Source organism: Talpa europaea (genome assembly GCF_964194135.1).
Source record: "Talpa europaea genome assembly, chromosome: 10".
NCBI lineage: Eukaryota > Metazoa > Chordata > Mammalia > Eulipotyphla > Talpidae > Talpa > Talpa europaea.
In genome coordinates, this window is record NC_140077.1 from 24,298,515 (window position 1) to 24,318,074 (window position 19,560).

General features: G+C 44.2%; 1 protein-coding gene across 1 annotated transcript in view; it reads left to right on the plus strand.

The window, feature by feature from the left end:
• The window catches only part of SORBS1 (sorbin and SH3 domain containing 1), a gene marked incomplete at both ends in the record, with an annotated part of 115,844 nt that overhangs the window by 58,092 nt on the left and 38,192 nt on the right, over positions 1-19,560 (plus strand). The window contains 4 exons of the mRNA XM_084245423.1: positions 4,421-4,504; positions 8,387-8,452; positions 9,009-9,110; positions 12,955-13,004. Coding sequence (XP_084101549.1) covers positions 4,421-4,504; positions 8,387-8,452; positions 9,009-9,110; positions 12,955-13,004 — 302 coding nt within the window. The remainder of the gene's footprint in view (positions 1-4,420; positions 4,505-8,386; positions 8,453-9,008; positions 9,111-12,954; positions 13,005-19,560) is intronic.

Genomic DNA, 19,560 nt, shown 5'->3' on the forward strand with positions numbered 1-19,560 from the left:
AGCATTCACTGCGCATCTGTTATTTTAAGCAAAAAGTTCAAGGAGAAGCAGAGAATTTTGCCTCTGGTTCCCCTCTTCACTGGAGAGTCTCTCTAATGAAGATAATAAACACAGATGATAGCCTTCCATGCAGGTATGGCTGGAAGGAAAGTAACATTCTTGGGGTATTGTCCTGCCACTTGTATAACAAATGGGGGCATCCCATCACACAGGAGTATATTTAGGTGTAAGGGGCACCAGGCCTTCAGGTGTTTTGTTTGGGTGGTATTATTGTTCATAGATGCTCCTTGTTTTTAAGACTTGCCCATTTTCTCTGCCCTCCTTTCCTTGGTTCCTCATATTCTGATCACTATTCAGAACTAGGAAAGAATCAACGTGACTCTGTGTTTCTCATTGACACCATGGTGGTTAAGCATCTCCCATACCATAGTTCTTGGGATGGTTTTTACAGGCCCTGAAAAGTAACACCTCTCTCTCCCCTCTGGGACCCTCTTCATGGTGTTGGGGGGACCATGCCCAGAGATAGCAGACATCATCTGGTGTTCTACACAGGAAGCTCTCTGTGCTGTACCAGGCCCGAAGTCGAACCAATAATTGAGGGCCTTTCACCCAATTTAGCACTGTTATTCCAAAGAAAGTTTTCATTTTAGAGAAAAATTTCAGTGAAATCTCCGTTTTTTTCCATGATCTATTCTTCACAGTAGTTGAATTAGTCCTTTATATTTTTTTCCTACTATTTTTGCCACATGATTGCAAAAGTTGGCATGTGAGTTTCAGTGTGAGTTTTGCCTTTTGGGATCCAGTATCTGGTCTGCCAGCATTTCAGGACTTCCCACTGCTGCCACCACACACACATGCACGTGCGTGTGCACGTGCACACACACACATACACACACTTTGTTGCTACTAACTGTGGAGAATTACGCTAACTAGTGGCAGATGTAGAATCTAAGTCTGCTCTCAGACATGCACAACTCCTTTTGGAAAAAAATAAAACAATGTGCTTATTATCATCGTCAACATTATTTGATAATTTACAGGAGTCATGTCAGCTGTGTAAATGGGCACGTCTACTTGTGAGAAGGCCTGAATATAGACTACAGGCTGCCCTAGACCCATTTTGTCTCTGGACCATCCCAGATGGATGAAACACTGTACTGCCTTCAAATCCCCCCAGGAGACTTACAGCCTTAGGACCTGTTCAGCTATTTGGCAAGCTTGTATGAGTTCTTCATAACGACTTAGTCCCCTTCTTATCAGAGCATGAATCCATTTCCTTCTCTTTCAGACTTGGCAGTAGAGATCTGTTGGGCTGTGCCTATTTGGTCAGAATGGCCCTTTTCAAACTTTGTTCATGTATATTCCCTCCAAAGTCCCTAATAACTTCTTTGGCTCAATTCAACAAATATACGGAGAATAACTTTTATGTTCCCAGTCCTGGGACAGATGCTGGGGTCCATGTCCCCATAGGATTAGAGAGAAAAGGATAGGCATTCAAATAATAAAGTGGATACCATATATATTTACATGTACGAAACAAGGGGATTTACCCCACTTGGTTTCTTCCCTGTCCATAGTCACTTTGTATTCCTGCCTGGCTTCTCAAGTTAGGTCACCCCTGTTTTAGCTTGGACTCATCTGCAAAGTTAGTGGGTCTACCACTCCATAGGCAGAGTAGCAGTGAAATATAGTATAATGTAATAAGCATTGGACTAGGAATCAAAAGATTTGAGTTTGAATAAAATTCAGACTCCGCGTTGTTTCTTGGAGCGGGCCATTCAACCTAGCTGAACCTCATTGTTTTCATCAGTAAAGTAGAAGTTTTATCTGGCCTGCCAAATTTGCTGAAGTATTGAGAGGGTCAATACAATAACGTGGGCACGAGACATACGAACATTATGCAGTGCTGTGCAGATCCAATGCCCCATGCAGATTATTGAATTAAAATTGGAAGCTAGTCTCTAGCGCCTGTCCAAGCAGCAGAACTTAGAACAGATATTTTCCTGGCAAGTCACCTGCCCATCCCAAGACTTTTGTCCAGCTGGGACACGTAGCAGAGGACTTAGCTTGGCATTGTGGAACCTGCCTTGCCTGCCATCACAGAGGCCCTGCCACATGTCAGGAAGGCTGTTCTCCATTTGTCCCTCCCACAGCTGGATCTGCAGCTGAGTTATGAATAGTAGAATCAAATGCAGATTTTGTGTGACTATCCTTTTCACTTTTTCTCTGGACCACTCCAGGACTGAGGCTGCTATTCATGGCCCAAACTAGTTGACATACCTTCGGATTGAATCTTTAGTGCACTTTTAACCTTAGCAGTAAAATAGTGTGCAAACAACCTTTGCTGAAATGGGTTCATTCTTTCAGGATTGAATACCAAAACAGGCAGGCAGTTTCCTGAAAAAGTTGGTACATTTTATTTTAAAAAAGCCTAACTTATTCCCAGAGAGCATTTATAAATAGTCTTTTAAAATAATAAACATGACAGGTTTCGTGGAGCCTCATCATATAAGGATCTAGGACATTCTGGTATTTACACTATCTCTCCTGAATAGCTGTGTCCTTATAAGATATCGCACCTCCTTTTTCTGAATAAATACAGAATCCATTATTTTATATAATTTCTGCTTCCATGGAGAAGGAGCAAGCCTTCTTCAAGACTTAAGCTCTAACTCCCCAAAGACAGTCAGAGGAGGTTTGAATCTGGGTGCAAAGGACACTCAATATACATTTCCCTCTGATTTCAACTAACTTAGGTTCAGTAAATTTCAATTAGGGGAAAGTTCTCTGTCATATCCTCCTGTATTTAAAGCAAAAGTAGAGGACCTCCCTGGTGGCCTAGGGGCTAAGTCCCAGTGCTATCACCGCTACAGCCTGAGTTTGGTCCCCGGCCAGAGAGCTGACCCACATGGTGAAGCAGACCTCTCCTTTCTCACCCGCTGCTCCACTCAGCAGTTGTATTTCAGTAGATCCATCTGTTCTGCTCCCCACTCTGTCTCTGGTGAATCCTCTCATCCCCTGCACCTCTGGCCTATACCCCAGTTCTTCTACCCACAAAAAAAATTAAAAAACAAAGCAAAAGTAGAAATAATGGCAAAGAGTCTTCTAAGGATTTTAGAAAGGATTGGCAAAGGTCACTGAGAAATTTTACAGCCATTTCTACAAACTGCAAATGGCCTGTGACCCCAGCCTCGGGACTTGCTGTCTTCCTCCTGTGTTCTAGCCCGAGGGAGTGAAATGCCTTATGTCTTGTTTTACTCAGTGGAAAATATGTACATTTTATATTTCATGTCAGAAAATCACCATGTCTCTCATGACTATCGAGGTTTTTGAAACGTACATGTATATGAACTTAATTAAGCTGTGAGCCACTGACACTTTCATCTGATGTGAACACGTCTCTAGTGTATTAAGGGGGAAGCCTGATTTGCTTTCCAGGCATTCACTTTCCAACTAATTATTTCCAGAAATACATGTTATTCCACAGAGCAAAGTACCAGAACTTGATAAATATTTGATTAAATATGAAATCCCATGGAATCAAATGATCAGATTGTGTGAACTACCTCTTAGAGTTATATAAGGGGAGAAATCTAATTTATTTTTGTAACATAACCCAGAAGTTTTTTCCCCCTATTGTTCTGTTACCTGTCTCGTTCAGCTTTTCCCCTACTTTATTTTTTCCCAGCTCTTTGACATTTGTTAGAACACTAAGTATATTCTGTCTGTATTCATCCCCACGGATGCTTGTTTAAAATGTTTTTTCACTTGTGTCTTCTGTTTTTCCTATGTCATCTTTCACTATACTGTGTGTGGGACATGGTTTCTCACCTACTCATGTGCCATTAAAGATGCAGTATTAACAAACTGGCTTCTATAAAGTATCCATATTTGCATTTATTTTGAAACCCTTAAGGCAGCCTTGCAAATAAGTACTAAAACCGTACTAGTCCATAAAAATTGTTTGCTCTACTCACCTGGCACAGACGGCTAAATGTTTGGTGTGCTCACCAAGTGATTTGCTTGTAACTAATAGTTTTTTGTAAAGAGGAAATAAGGCTTTTCTTTTCTCCCCCAGTGCTGACAATTATTAAGGATGTTGTGCCCACACTGGACGCGTTGTGGAGGGCAGCAGTGTGGTGGAGTTCTCCAAGTGCAGTCCCTTTGCCTTCTGCCTGAGGACTGAGAAAGATTCATTCACTGCGCCCACCTCAGTTTGTTTCTATATATCACCCTCTCCCACCTGTTTCAGCGCCTTGCTGTTGCTGCTGTCAGCCAGAATGGAGGGGTGCTGCTGCTGCTGAGTGCAGTTGCTGTATAAGCCGGGAAACCTCTGCATCTCTACTGGCCTGTTCCTATGTAATCTTTGCATAATGTTATCCTTCTCTCTCTTCCATTTCCCTGTCACCAACCCCTATAGAGTCGGGATATAAGCCCAGAAGAGATAGATTTAAAGAATGAACCTTGGTATAAATTCTTTTCGGAATTGGAGTTTGGGAAACCGGTAAGTTAATAGCTTCAGTGGTTATAGACACCTTTTTAAATGATGCTGTTGATGCATTGTTGCTGCTAAAGAATCACATCTCTGTGGAGGGAATTCAGGAAGTGGGAAGCAGCCGTGTCCGTGGTCAATAATGGGATTATCTATTCCCACTCCAACCCGTAAGCTTTCCATTGCTTTACTTCACCAAAAAAGGGGCGTGAACTCTGGGGGTATTTGTTGCCAGAAAAGTCCAGAGAGACATGACGAAGTCATCACTTATCTTTGCACCTCCTGCCACTAGCAGTAAATATCACTGGTCTGTGGATGGCCTTTTTTTCAGCTGTTGGTCTAGTTTCTTGATGAGACAAGCAGGGAAATGCATTACACACCGCAGACGGGCATTGTCATGGCCAAAAGTGACATTTTAAAAAGCACACAAGCAAGGGAAATGCCCAAGTAGGCCAATGGGCCTCTCTCTGCACATATGATCCACGAATACAACCCCATTGTGTAGGGAAAGGGTTCTTTCAGTTAGGATAATTGTTCCTAAAATTTGATATGAAAGTTAAGAACGCTAGCAACTTTAGTGTTCAACCAAACATTCTGAAGAGTCCCTATAATGTGTCTGAACTGGATTTGGTACAAACTGATTTTTAGCACTTCAAGGAGGATTTTCTTAGCCCTGCAGCCAAAGGAACACAAAACATAAAGGAGCCTCAAGCTCATTTTTCCACTGGAGATGACAGGAAACTAACTTTTAAGCTCCATTTACTTTAAACTCTTTAGATTGTTACAACTGCAGAGAGAATTAAAATTTTCTATTAGGTGTTTGTGTGAGACTTTAAGCATTGAATCAGCTCTTGAATCACTGTGGTTTGGGATGATAGTTATATTTGCAGAAAGTTGTTAATTTATTCATTGAGTAAAATGTTAAATTCCATGATGTGTATTTTTCATTAAGTCGAGGACAAAAAGAAATTAAGCAGGTGCTCTAGAATTTCTAATTTGATTTGCTGATGCTGAGCCTTGTTTGAGAATTCAGGCATCTTCTGAGTTAGCAGCACCTGACTTTGGAGCATCCTACTTGTTAGAAACAGGTGTTTCTCACACCTTCTCTCGCATAGCTGCTAAGCTTTCCTGGGTGAACAGCGCCACCTACTGACCAGTGAGAGAAGCGTCTGCCCAAGGTCTGGCGCTCTCTTTCCAAAGCTGTAGCCTACACTGCACTTCTTTCTCCTCTTTCTTCTCTGCTATTCACCATTCAGATATAGGCAAATATTCCACAGTATCCTAACCCTTTTCCTTTTCTTCTTTTTCTAAAAACTTGCTTAATTATCTGGCAGAAAAATTTTTTTTGATATGAGAAGTTTCCTCCCCACGCTGCCCGCCCCCCTCCCAACAAAAAGCAGGATTGGTATATGTAATAATACTAATGCCATATTTTCATCAAGGAAAGCTAAAATTTGAACTTTAAATTACGTGTGATAGAGTCTGTGCCAGTGGTTTTTAAAATCCCTTGCAGAATCCACAATTTTCTAGCCACTTCTTCATTTGCCAAATATTAAATTAATTTTACCTGCAAAAATTAGCTTTTAAAAAAAGTTGTGAAGCATTTTTTTCTAGTTGTGATTGGTTTGTTTTTCTAAATATATTATTACAAAGAACACTATTTTTGTTAGCAGTACATAGTATTTCAGTCCCTGCATACATTAAATTATACTTTATGTGGATAGCTTGGCTAATTAACCCTATTTCTACTGGAAACTGGTTTGAGCACCCATCCAAACTAATGTTGAGAACAGTCTATTAGGATATTGGGACCTTCCGATGATTTGTATGCCTGCCCTATTGCTCTAACTGCCGCTTAATTATTTAAAGACCTCTTTTCTACATGGTCCCTACGTTTCTTGCAAGGGCACAAGAGTCCTCCTTAAATAAGACTACTTCATTTTGTAAGACCCTTTAAAGTGATCAAAGATAACACTGGTGAAAGTTGTCAAAATTACTTGCTCAAGGTGCACATTCTGAGGAACAGTTTTAAGAGAGACTGTTCCTTATGGATCAAGCCAGCCTGCTTGGTATCGAGTTGAACCAAGCTGAGGAGCAGATGTGACTCCCAGAAACTGGAGAGAAGATATGGTAGTGAGAAATTTCCTCACTTCTGTCCTACCCCAATTACTCTGGATCCCATAAGAGACGTAAATAAAAGTGGTATGAACCATGGACGTTGTTTTGGAACATTTTTCAGTCATTCAGAAGCAGAGTAAAAGTAAAGCTCTTACCACATCGTGTGGATCATCACTTCTACTTCCCTTCCACACTGACTCAGGACCCAATTCCCCTGAGTGAGTGAAGCCTTCTAGACTTCACTAAAACACCCACTAGAACACCTTTCTTCCTCCACCCTTGCTATTTTAGCAAGATACTGCTTGCAATTGCCTTTAGCTCTAGCAAATTGTTGTAGAATATCAAATAATTCAAGACTCCAGTGACCCTATTTAAGGGAAGATTATTTAAAACCAATACAATGTATAAGCATTGTCCTATTTTTTGCAGAAAATAAGAAAATGTGTAGGGGGTACCTAAGTGATATTTTTTTAAGTCTGCTTCTCTAGATGAATAATCTAAGTGTATTAAGTGCATGAAGAAAAACGATAATTGTTAGTAGCACTTACTTTGCAAATACACACCTACAGAGATCACCTCACTGACCTGGGTCTAGCAGTGGAGAAGCACTTTGGTGCTCTCCCTCTGCCCCTCACTTCTACAGAAATTGATGTGATTTCTCTAAGTGAGCTCAAGCAATATGTCACAATGCAAACCAGTTTGAATGCTTCCATTGAATTGGTTATAATGAAATTTGCATGGAATTCAAGTTATTCATGATTTCATCTCCTCAGAGGTCACTATATAAGACATGTCAAGTCGAAGTAGGTAGAGCAAGAAGGTCCACTCAGGAAAAAAAAATAATAATAATACCTAGGTGGGATAGTTAATGAAATATCAGGAGGAAAATGTCATTAATTCAATAATTTTAAAAAAAGCCAGGAGTTTCGCTCTATGAGAGGGTCCAGATTTAGAAGTGGCTTGTAACTTCTGAATGTCCTATCCTCTGAACTCCTCCCTCATTAAACTTACAGTTCTCCCTGCAGACTTCTAAGGAATGTAGCTCTAATTGCAACATGAAAAGTTAAAGAAGAAAAAATAATACCCTTTTACCTACTGCTTAAATTCAAAGTGTAAACTTTTCTTCCTAAGGGAAAAGCGAGGTATATATGCTCTATCACTAGCAGTATTATCGAAGTCCATTAAACTGTTAAAAGGAGATTTTAAGAATTAACTAGTGAAATTGTTATATAGTGCTGTACTTAACATCCATTTGTTCATGGAGTTCATTGCCACAAACCACAGAAAGCACATTTAGATCTACCCTAAATCTCTACATCACACATTTATTAACACATAATGAATTTTACAAGGGGAATGTCTGCTTCAAAAATGTAGCATCTCCACGGTCAATCTTAGTTTGAAAAGAACGATGAGGAATTTGAAAGTTTCTATTTTTATTTCAATGATGTTAATGCTTTTTTCTCTTATTTCTTCTTCTTCTTCTTTTTTTTTTTAAGTTTTCAGTATTGGGACTCCAATGATGATTTTACTCTTGAGACATAGAAATAAACTTCCCAGTTAATGTGTGCAGTCCCCAAATTTCTGCAGGGCCCTCCAGACAGCCAGTGTCCCTAGGTGGCCTCCTTAGAAGGCAGAGCCCCATCCTTGACTTTGAGTTCACCTTTCTGTGTTGAGACAGTTCTCCTAGTGTGCCCCTCTTTGTTTGAGCCAGTCTCCATGTTTGTCTTATGTCTTTATGCTCATTTCTTCATTTCCTCCTCTGCTTCCCGTCAGCCTCCCAAAAAGATATGGGATTATACTCCTGGAGACTGCTCTATCCTTCCTAGAGAGGATAGAAAGGTAATTCTGCCGTGCGGCCTCCGTGCTGTGTGTGTGCTCCTAGCCTGGTTAGTGCGAGTGTGTCGTGGGGCTTTTTTCCTTTTATTTTCTTAAACTACTTTTTTTTTTAACTTGATAACTTTTTTTTTTTTTTTTTTGGCTTGGTGATAAAACATGTTACAAAGACTCTAAGGCTTATACTAATGTTTAGAGGTTTTTAAAGCAATTGTTTATTCTCCTGATGTAGTATTTGTCGCAGTCACCATTTTCTGAAATGAGTGAAAAATAGGGGTTTCCTGAAAGGTAGGTTTTATGGTATCTGTAGTTCTTCTCTTTAGCAAGTAGAATAGAGTTTGGAGCTCTGGTTTCTTCGGGATTATATTTTCTATGCCTAATGTTGCATTCCGTTTTCTTGTCCTTAACTGATTTCTAGTGAGTTCTTGTGTTTTAGTCATGCCATCTCTGCCTTAGTAAAGTTTAACACTAAAACAGATTCATGTTTCAAACTTAACCTTCCATTCCTCTTCCTTTCCTCTAAACTAAAACATGCTTTCCCATCTTTTCTTTCTTGAACCAGACTAATCTAGAAAAAGATCTCAACCTCTACCAAACAGAGTTAGAGGCAGATTTAGGAAAAATGGAGACGCTTAATAAAGCACCCAGGGCAGACCTGTCACAGGTATTTCCCTATTTTTCTCGTGCCATCCGTTTCTTTTCCAGCTGTTTTGTTTTCTTCTTGGTTCTATGGTTTTCTACGTAGTCGAGGCAATGAATGGTTATGCTGGTTATTCTGAATCTGCATGGCTTTCTGACTCCTGCTTCACCTTCCTCTCCCCACAGCTTCATTTTTGCCTGGATCTGGAGCTTGGCATCTTCCTAAAGGGGGATTTGTCAAACACATGGGGGGTGGCTGGTGCTTTAAACTCCTCCCCTATCCTCCTTTCTCTTCCTCTGCTTTCAGGGGTGATCCTTTTAAGTTCCCTTCCTTTGCCCCTGTATACCTTCTCTGAATTTTCAAAGAGCCATTTTTGGGGCAATTTCCTTGTTGCCTTTGCAGCCCTGGGAGATACCAACCTCAGAGATCATTTTCAAAGCGCAGCAGCGGTGCTGGGAGTGCCGCTGCGTCCCTGGCACTGGCAGAGTCATAGTATTTGTAATTTGAAAGGTCAGAAAGTTCTCAATGAAAAAAAAAAAATGCACTCCAGAGGCCAGATGATCTGGCCACAAACAGGCATTTGAAACTCAACCTGCACTGTTATTTTTAAAGGGTGCTACATCCGTGTGGTTTTTAAAGGCTATATCAGAAAGAAAGAAAGAGAGTCCAAGGTAAATGGGTTTCTAAGGGGAAAAAAAATACTAAATGTTTAGATAAATGCTTCCTAGGGCTCCCTGACAAAACAAAGGAGCTACTTCTAAGGAAAGGGTATTTTTATAGAAAATAAAAAAGGAATATAGACGCTGCTGCAGAGGCCAGGAAGGTCCACAGACTGGCAGGAAAAGTGGAAAATATTAATCATGGGATTTTTAAGTAGAACTATGACAAGGAGGGTTGGATACAAAGTCATTTTGGTGCTAGAGACTCAAACCAGGGGAGGGACAACTAAACCAGGGCATGCTGGCAGCAGCCTGCGAGGACTGGATGAGAAAGTCAGACTCCAGCAAACTGCAAGCAGATTGGGGGAGGGGAGTGGAGAAACCAGAGTTCCTGAAGGATGACGTAGCCATCAGAGGTCAGCAGTTAGGCCCAGGATCCCTTCAGAAATGGGAGGAAGCACAAAAAGGTAAGCAGAGTGCACCCAATAGAGGCAGACAGGTGATGGGTGGGGAAGGTGGGCACCCAGGAAAGAGTGGAACCAGCTGTGGCTGTGCTAGCTCTGAGTGAGAGGAGAGGGCTGCAGGTAGGTACTGAATGAAGCTCAGGCAGGACAGGGACGCTGAGATTAGAGATGAGTCAAAAAACAAACGGGAAGGGGCACTTTTCAAAGCAGTCTCAAATAGGGCGGGTCTAGAAGGCAGCTAGGGAGCTACTGCATTAACTGCAAATCCCCAGGGGCCGAGACTGCTTCCAGTACCCAGAGCTTTGCCCAGGACACGGCAGGCGTAAAGAAGTATCTGATGCTCAAATGAATCTTCACATTGTCCTGTTACCTGCTGCCCGTTAGTCTGACAGGTGCTGAGGGAGATTTTTAAGTGGATTTTGCCTTCATGCCCATGCCCGCTCACTCACACATAAATAAAGCTCTCCAGCCGTGCCTGTAAGAGCTAAATGAATATGTGCTAATGATATGCTAAATGATAATGCAATCTGCCCTGAGTGCCAGCAGAGAGAGAACTCTGGTGGAAAATCAGGGAAAGCTGCTCACAAGTGGAGCCGAGAAAGGACAGGTGGAACCTAGGGAGGAGGCATCCCTTCGAGGCATGGTGAAGAGCCACGAGTGAGCATGGGTAGGATGCATTAAAGGGATAAAGGAGACAAGCTTAGCTGTTACAGATCATTTGGGGAGGTAATAATACAGATAATTTGGTGGGTTTAGGAAAAAAAGTTGACCCTGAGGCTCTAAAAGTATGACTCAAGGGATGGCTTTGCTCTCAAGCCAAGGATGAAGCGAAGGGAGCACCTCCCGCGCTCGAGGCTGGGTCTGGCAGCCCAGGTGTGGAGAGGTGAGCCCTGTGCTCACGTGCCACCAGCATGGGGGGCGGGGGAGGGTAGAGGTCACATAGGAAAACAGTGGGAATTTTAATTGGCATGAAGAACAAAAAAGTTGAGGGGTACCTCGAGGGTTTGGTCAGGCAGCTAAAAGAATAGGGGCTTCGTAAGAAGGATGGGGAGAAAATCGATGTTGAGGTAAGCTGGGATTCATTTTGGCTCGTTGACTTTTGAGGTGTTGGGTATCAAACAGGGAATATCCAACAGACTTAGAAACCTACGGGAACAGTCAACGAGAGAGGGGCTTGCAGAGTCTGTTGGAGCAGCGCGGGGGAAGCCCTGGGAGTAGATGAGTGAAGGAGGATCCTGTTGAGCAAAAGGGATGAGAGATCAACAACCACTGGGGAGGTGGGGTGACACTGAACAGGAAAGGGGTGTCAGAGCAAGGACAGTGCAGGGAGGGAGGAGGAAATGGGGGTGACGGAAGGAGAGGAGAAAGACAGAAAAACTTCCTCCAGAGAAGCCCCCAGAAATAAACTCTGAGGCAAAATCAGTGCATTTGGTAACAGACAGGCTTCTAAAAATGTTGGAGGTTGCTGGGTGGGAGCTGGAGTGTGGGAAGAAGAATCAGGCCCCCCCCCCCCGGGGGGCACAGCCCTGGTTGAAAACGGGGTGGTGGAAGGCAGGAAGTGGGTGTTCCCAGCAAGCTCATTAGCGTCCAGCAAAGATGTTTCCAGGTGGGGCCCAGAGCATCATCTTCCAGCTGGAGCCAAGGGTCAGCAAGAGCGGAGAGACCTGTAGGGCACAGGGCTGTGAGGAAGAATGCTGAGGTAAGAGCTGGGCCCCCAGGAGGAGAGGAGGGACCTGGACAGAGGGGCCCTCAGAAATGAAAGGAGAGACAGCAGGTTGAGGGGAAGCGGTTCAGCAGGCAGGCAGGGTGTCTGGTAGCGGAGCCCCAAATGATGGCTGCCTCCCCTCCCTGTCATCTCCTTCCCCCACTTTCACAATCTCTTCCTTTTCTTTCACTGGTATTTTTTTTTCCTCCTTCCCCTTCAAGTAGCTCTTCTCCACCGAGCTCATTTTCCTTCAAGTGGTCATTATTAGAGCTAGGAGTGTCCATAAAGTTAACTTTTACATTGATATATTCAACTACCACATTATTTTTAAAACAAATATATTGAACCCTTTGCCTTTTTATTTCTAAAACAACAGACACCCTTAGCTGCATAGCTAGGTTGTTTTTCCTCTGCATGTGCCCCTTGGCTCATTGTTTTCTTCCCTTTGTGGAGTGGCCTGTAATTTTATGTTCCCCGACTCAGACTGAAATGATCAGTAATAGGTGTGTGAAACTGAATTTCTTCCCATTTCCATACTTTTAAAACTGCAGGGATAAGCAAATGATCTCAACAGAGAATGGGCTCTCAAAGTGCATTTTTGTACATCTGTACCGAAAGTGTTGGGTGACCCTTTCTCTGGATGTGGCTTCTGGGGTGCATGAAGGAGTCTGTGGTGGGCTTGGCAGTGGGGCTTGAGGGCTGGGGTGTTGTGCTACCCTCATCTCGAATGCATGTTGTCAAATGGAGGGCTGGCCGCCAGGGGCCTGAGATGGAAGATCCATCCCTAAAGCAGGGAAGCCACCTCTTGACCACCACCCCCACCCCTGCCCCACGTGGCTGCAGCCGCCAGAAGGCAAAAGACCAGAGAAGGAGAGAGACCCTGGCCGGACACCCTCCTCCCAAAGACAGAGCCCTGCCTCCCAGAGGCCTCACCTAAAGTGGGAATAGAGAGGGAAGACTTTCTTTGCCCCTGGGCTTAAAACATCTAAGTCAAAATAAATCATCTACACTCTTGTTTTGTTTTTTCTTGACATTTACAGAGCTCCGCTGTCAGCCCTGCTCCGGAAATTTCTTCAGAGCCTCCTGGATAGTAAGTTGTCACTGTTTACGTGGCTTAATGTATTAAATGTCAGAAATGGGAAGAGGCTTGTGTTTTGGGCGCAAGTGTGTTTTATTTGAAGCAGTCTAGTGGTTTCAGATGATGTGATAAGTAGCGATTTAATTATTTTTCTTTTTAACCGCCTCAAGTTATTTTGTGATGGTTCATATTGCCTTTGTTCAATTTTTTCCTGTGTTGGCATCTTTACGTTCAGAATGTGAGGTTTTTTTTTTTTTTTTTTTTTTTTTTGTCTTTCTACCCATTCACTGATTCCTGGGGAGGAGGGGCTGTGACTGAGATAGCCCCATCTTGTGTGAAAGTGAGGGGTGGGTTGGGGAGGAGTCCTTGGTTGGATCTGTCACAGGAAGAGGGGCCTGCGAGGGCACTGGCTTGTCTGATTCTCAGAGATGTGAATTCATTTCCCCATATCAAGTCTCATATTCTGCCAGGACTGTGCACACCCACACCCTCACTTCTTCTGGGGTAAACCCAATCCCTTCCCCTCCCCCAAACCATCTGACTCCTCTGCCAGATTAACTTTTCTCAGTTTTTGGCCACGCAGCTATTATCCCAGCTAAAAACCCGCTCGCACGCCCCCACATGGTAAATAGCGAGCGTCTCTCTTGTATTAATGGACCCTGCCTCATTCCCAGTCTCATGTTAGCGCCTCTGTGGCACTTCCTTCTGTTGCTGTATACCCCGAATTGTATTCCTGTACTCTTATTGCTGTATTCTTATGACTGCTAATAAAGCACACTCCTTCAGGGCAAGGATTGCGTCTCTCTAAGGCATCTGTACGGGCACCAATATAGATTGGGACCTTGTTCTGGCAGGATCCTCTCCTTATCACCCTATCTGCGTCTCCTCTGAACTAGGACAAGGAGGAAAGGCACAATTAGTGCCTGTTCCTTTGGGGTTGGGTAAATCCACAATGTGTAAAGTTCACCTGTTCAAATAAAAGCCTGACTCAGTCTGAATGCTCATATTTAGGCAGATATTACAGCCACTTGGGCATGTCCTGCCTATCTTGCCAAAGAAAACATTTTGAAAGAGTGGTTTGATTTGAAAGTCCATCAGCTGGGATTAGAGTATTTCAGAGGGTAGGGACCAAATCTCTAGCTAGATCCACTCTGTTAATTTTTTTCTATATGTATTAATATACCCCAGAGGATAAGGAGAAGTCACTCGAGAAGCTGACACAGGATAGTGCTGGAGGACAGATCCATCTTGGAGAAAGCCGAGTGTAACTGCATGTACCCTGGGGTTGTGATTAGCCTCCAATGAGAGTCCTCAAAACTCACACACGAGTCAGTTGGGACCCCTCCTTTTTCTTCCTCCAAGCTGGGATCTGAGACTCACTGTTTTTATTTTTATTTTTTTTAAGATTTTTTAAGTTATGCATACAAGAGCTGGAGTGTGGGCCAGAAGCCTCCCTGGTGGTACAAGGGGTTAAGTCTCAGCACTGTGAGGCTCACTGTTTTTAAAGAGCTAGCTGAACCATGACTTCAGCTCCAAGGATGATAACTAGGCCTCCGAGGTCCCAGGAAAGTGTTTTCAGAGGTGAAACTCAGCAGATGACTTCAGGCCATCGGCATATAAAGGACTTCTCCCAGACCACAGCTCCCAGCGAACTCCTCACTCCTCGGTCCCTGAGGCCACCTGTTTCTTGAGACAAGTGACAAAGCTTATCAGTTCTGTCGTCTGACTGCTTGGGGTCTCTGCACCAGTCTCTCCCTGCCCTTGCTGTTTTCTGGGCTATACAACCCTAACCCTAACCCAGCTGTCTGGCCCCTACCCGGCCTCCCTCCACCTCCCTGCTACCTTGAGTGACTGAATTCTTTAACTCTGCTGGATCTGAAGCACCATGCTAGCTATTACAATGGGAACATAAGATGTAGTCCCTTAATAGTTTGGGGAACAATACATAGATGTTAGTAAATAAATAAACTAAGTAGCAAATAAATGAAGTAGACTATAAGGTTTAAAAAGTGTTTAGAAGAGAAAGCAACTCCCACAGGCTGTCCAGGTTAGGAGCACAGGTCTTGAATGAAATAATAATTGTAATTTACTGACCACTGACTATGTGCCAGTCCTATGCTTAGCATCGTATGTACTTTGCCTCATTTAATCCTCTCAGCATTCCTGGATCAGATGTCGTTTCTGATCACCATTTTTGAGGTGAAGAAATAGACACTAAAGGCAGTGTAACACCCAAGTTCCACAACTGGTGTGTGGCAGCATGATAGCCAGAGTACAAAAGTTCTAGTTCAGAGGGCTGATGTCAGCAGTAAACATTGTTTCACCTGGACTTACTGATTCATGCTTCACCTGCAACATACTAATTCAAAATTGTGTAATAAATTAACAGAAAGCATGCTAAGATTTCCTGGGGTTTTTTGAGTAACTAAACAAACAGTGTAAGCAACTATTTGTGTTATTGTGTTAGCAGGACTGAACCGAACTAGTACGAACTGCTTAAAAGAGCATATTGCTTTCAGACACTGGGTATTTGTGAATGTGAAGATATTTGATGTGCAATTTACCCAGCATTCTATATCATCAAAATAGGTCTCTGTAGATTCCATTTTTTCAGCCGTAGCCTAGCTCTCATGAAAGACTTGGCAGAGATAAATGAGTTTCCTCTTCCTGCTGTTCAACTATTTGGGGATTTTTCAGTAATTCAGGCTTGGTTTTCTCCCAGTTTGTTCAAATAAGATTTTTCCATATTTGGAATTGGTGAGGAGCCAGCTTATATGCAGCGCCTGACACATAAGGCGAGTACATAATAAATATTTGCTGAGTGAGTACATCTATAAGTCTTCATTAACCACATGGAACTCCCTTGCACTGAGGCAGCCAACTTGTGAACTGAGTCTGGGCCCCTCACTGCATGAGTGGGAATAACCAGCTGAAAGAAACGCTAGCAAGACTTGACTTACCCAAGAACTGAGGAGAGAGAAGCCAGAGATGGCCCAGGTTCAAAAACTTGTCATCATTGGAGAAGTGAGGGTGTTGTTCTGAATTCACTTTCATATCTTGAACTGCCATTTAGAATTTTATTACCATGATCCCCTCTCACAACATTAAAATAACCTGGGAATAGAGTGCCGAGTCCTATTATTCCGAATCCTAATGCAACTACCTCTCATGATATATTTTTTATAGCTGCAACCACAGTGCATGTTCAATTTTGTATTTTACCTCCATACAGTTATCAGAGCCATAAATCAACAGTTTAGCTGCTCCTTATTTTCACTATTCTCATTTCAGCATTGCTCAACAGTACTCCATTTTTTGCCTGACCAAAGAGCTTTACTCTTGTTGGCCAGAAGGTGGCACTCAAGGGCAAGCTGCCCTTTCCTAAGAGAATGACGGTGCCCTAGAGAAAACACACTTTCCCCTTAATCTGACTTAAGGTCAAATCTCAAATCATTACCTGGGGAACCATATGAAATATCAGAGACCCCTCTTGGCCTTAAAAATGTGTCCGAAATCTATATGTATGTGGGCATTTAATTTTATAGAGTCATTTATTCCACTGATATTTATGGAGCAAGTAGTGCTAGGCACCAGCCTTGCAAAGATTAATAAAGTAAGTGCCTGCCCTCAGAGGACTCAGCATATAAGGGGGAGACAGACTTGTAAATAACAATCAGAATCCAGTGTGGTAAATACAATGATGGAGCCCCAGGAAAGAGGGACCTCTGTTTTGGAGAAGAGGAAAGGAAAGCTGTAGAAGAGCAGAAAGTAAAAAAATGAATACTAGCATATTATAAATACAGCAGATTTTTGCTATGTGTTACAAAAGGCTATAAATGAAACTGCCCTCTAGATTGTCTAGACTCCTTCCCCCAAAGCCACAGTTAAGAAGTTCATTTTTTTCCCTCAAAACAACAAATGGTTTTGAACAGTGTAAGGGGCAGGACCGGGCACAGTGCAGGTTTTCTGATCCCATGCAGACTGGGTAAAGGAGGAGTCAGAGTCCTCAGTGGTTTTGCAGGTCTTTTATTGGGGTTCACCAGGCATATGGCAGGCAGGGGTGCTGGCTGGGGGGCTGGGAGGCTGGCAGGCCTTCCAGCCCCCAGCAAGTCTTCACTCTATCTGGGCTCTCTAGCGTTCGTTCTGCTGCTTCTCGGCTTCTCTTTCGGTTCTGCTGCTGCTGGCTGGGGCTGCTGCTGCTTCTGCTGCTGGCGTCCCCGTGACGCCGCCCTTAAAAGCAGTGTCTCAGCTCAGCTGAATCCCATCTACCCATGCCCACACCCTATTCCAGGTGCCCGCCATCAGGCATGCATTCAGGACAAGGATCCATCATCTATCCTGATGGCGGAAGGGCAGAAAAGCCAGATATTTTCTTTACCCTACAGTCCACCCCCTCAGGGTTTTCTGCCATATAGTCTATATATATACAATTTTTTAAGCAAACAAACAGTGCAGCCATGGCCCACAAAAGCAAATACATCACAATAAAATACAACAGAACACAAATAAGTCCAGGCAGGGCACCAACCTAGTGCAAAAGACAATTGTTGGTACCAGCAGATGAGCCACCAAATCTGCTGCCGAAGTCACTGCTCATACGAGGAAGGGGAATCACTCATGGCATCTACTATATCACACCAGGAGCCGTCAGGCTTCCTGGCCTTGTCTGGCTGTAGTCTCGGCTACAAGCCACACACAGCATCCACCCCCAGGATGCACTAGCTCTGGGATTGGCAATTTTATTCTGTTGGGGGTAATCGCCAACCCTCAGGGTTTCTGTCTGCAGTCACTCCAACACTCGGCCTTCATGGCCACCCATGCGACTCGCAGACCCCTGCACTCAGGCCAACCCACTGCACAAGCACATGGGTCGGGATCCAAACTCTGCATTCGGCTTGGGCTCCACCCCAAGCCACGTTCCCCACCCGTCCCCCAAGGACAGGTTCCTCAGCTCCTCACCCTCACTCAAGAATGAGCAGGGCATCACCCACAGGTGATTTTACGAGACTCACAGTTCTTCAGCATACCCAGGCTGCTTAACAGCCGCTTAGGGCTTCTCAACTTAGCATCAGTACCAGCTTTTGCCTACTTAGTTGGCTTTTCTCCTCCACCTGGCTGCTGGGCATGCACAGGCTGCTTTTGGCCATCTATGCCCACTGGCCACCCCCAGATTCCCATCTCTTCGGGTTTACAAACAAAACTGTTCCAGCCCCAGGGTCCCAAAACATATCAACCTGCAAGGTCCTCCGCCTTCTGGCGGGAATGTCAGTCCATCAGTCCATCATTTCGAGTCCATTGGCCTCTCCCTGCGTCAGCAATGGCCTGCTGCCTCAGGGGTCATTGGCTGGTCCTTTCTGGTGTCGTTGGCTGGTCCTTTCCAGTGTCGTTGCCTGGTCCTCTCGGGCGTCTCCTCCATGAGAGGTCTCGTCCCACAGCTCCGGACCGTATCCACCTTCTGTGCCGCCATGGCACCTCCAGCGTCATCACAGGCAAATAGTCTGTTCTCCTTAGTCCCTCCAGGTCTTCCGAGGGCTCCAATACCCGTCTGCATGGATCTTGCCGACTTACGCCAATTGTAAGGGGCAGGACCGGGCACAGTGCAGGTTTTCTGATCCTATGCAGACCGGGTAAAGGAGGAGTCAGAGTCCTCAGTGGTTTTGCAGGTCTTTTATTGGGGTTCACCAGGCATATGGCAGGCAGGGGTGCTGGCTGGGAGGCTGGCAGGCCTTCCAGCCCCCAGCAAGTCTTCACTCTATCTGGGCTCTCTAGCGTTCGTTCTGCTGCTTCTCGGCTTCTCTTTCGGTTCTGCTGCTGCTGGCTGGGGCTGCTGCTGCTTCTGCTGCTGGCGTCCCCATGACGCCGCCCTTAAAAGCAGTGTCTCAGCTCAGCTGAATCCCATCTACCCATGCCCACACCCTATTCCAGGTGCCCGCCATCAGGCATGCATTCAGGACAAGGATCCATCATCTATCCTGATGGCGGAAGGGCAGAAAAGCCTGATATTTTCTTTACCCTACAAACAGTAAACTCCCCAAGGTTGGAAATTCTTTGTTTCCTGTCCATTCCCACTTAGCTGAGAGTGCTTGACACCTAGTAGGTGTGCGTAATAAATATTTGTCGAATGAATAAAATGAGCAGTGGAATGACCTGAAATCTTTTTTAGAAATATCACTGGCAGTGATTTGCAGAGATGATTGCAGGCAGTAAGGACTGGGATCTGGGGGTGATGGTGTGCTTCCTGCAGAAGTGTGAGTGAGCAGCAGGGGTGTGGTAGTGACACCACACTCCCAAGGGCAAGTGGTTAATGTGAGTTGTGTCAAGGATAGGGAGTAAGCAGGCCCCAGTGACTGATTAGTTTTGGGGAACAAGAAGAGGGGAGCAGGGAGTTTGATTGTCTGGGCTTTCTGGCCTGTATGATGGGGGTAAAGGAAAAGCTGGGTTTGCTTTGGGACATGGTGGGTTGAAGATGCTAAGGATCATGCAGGTGAAGATGTCTAGTAGGCAATTAAGTCTGGAGTTCAAAAGCCAATTCTCTCTAGATTACAGGTGTGAAGGTGGATTTTTGTTG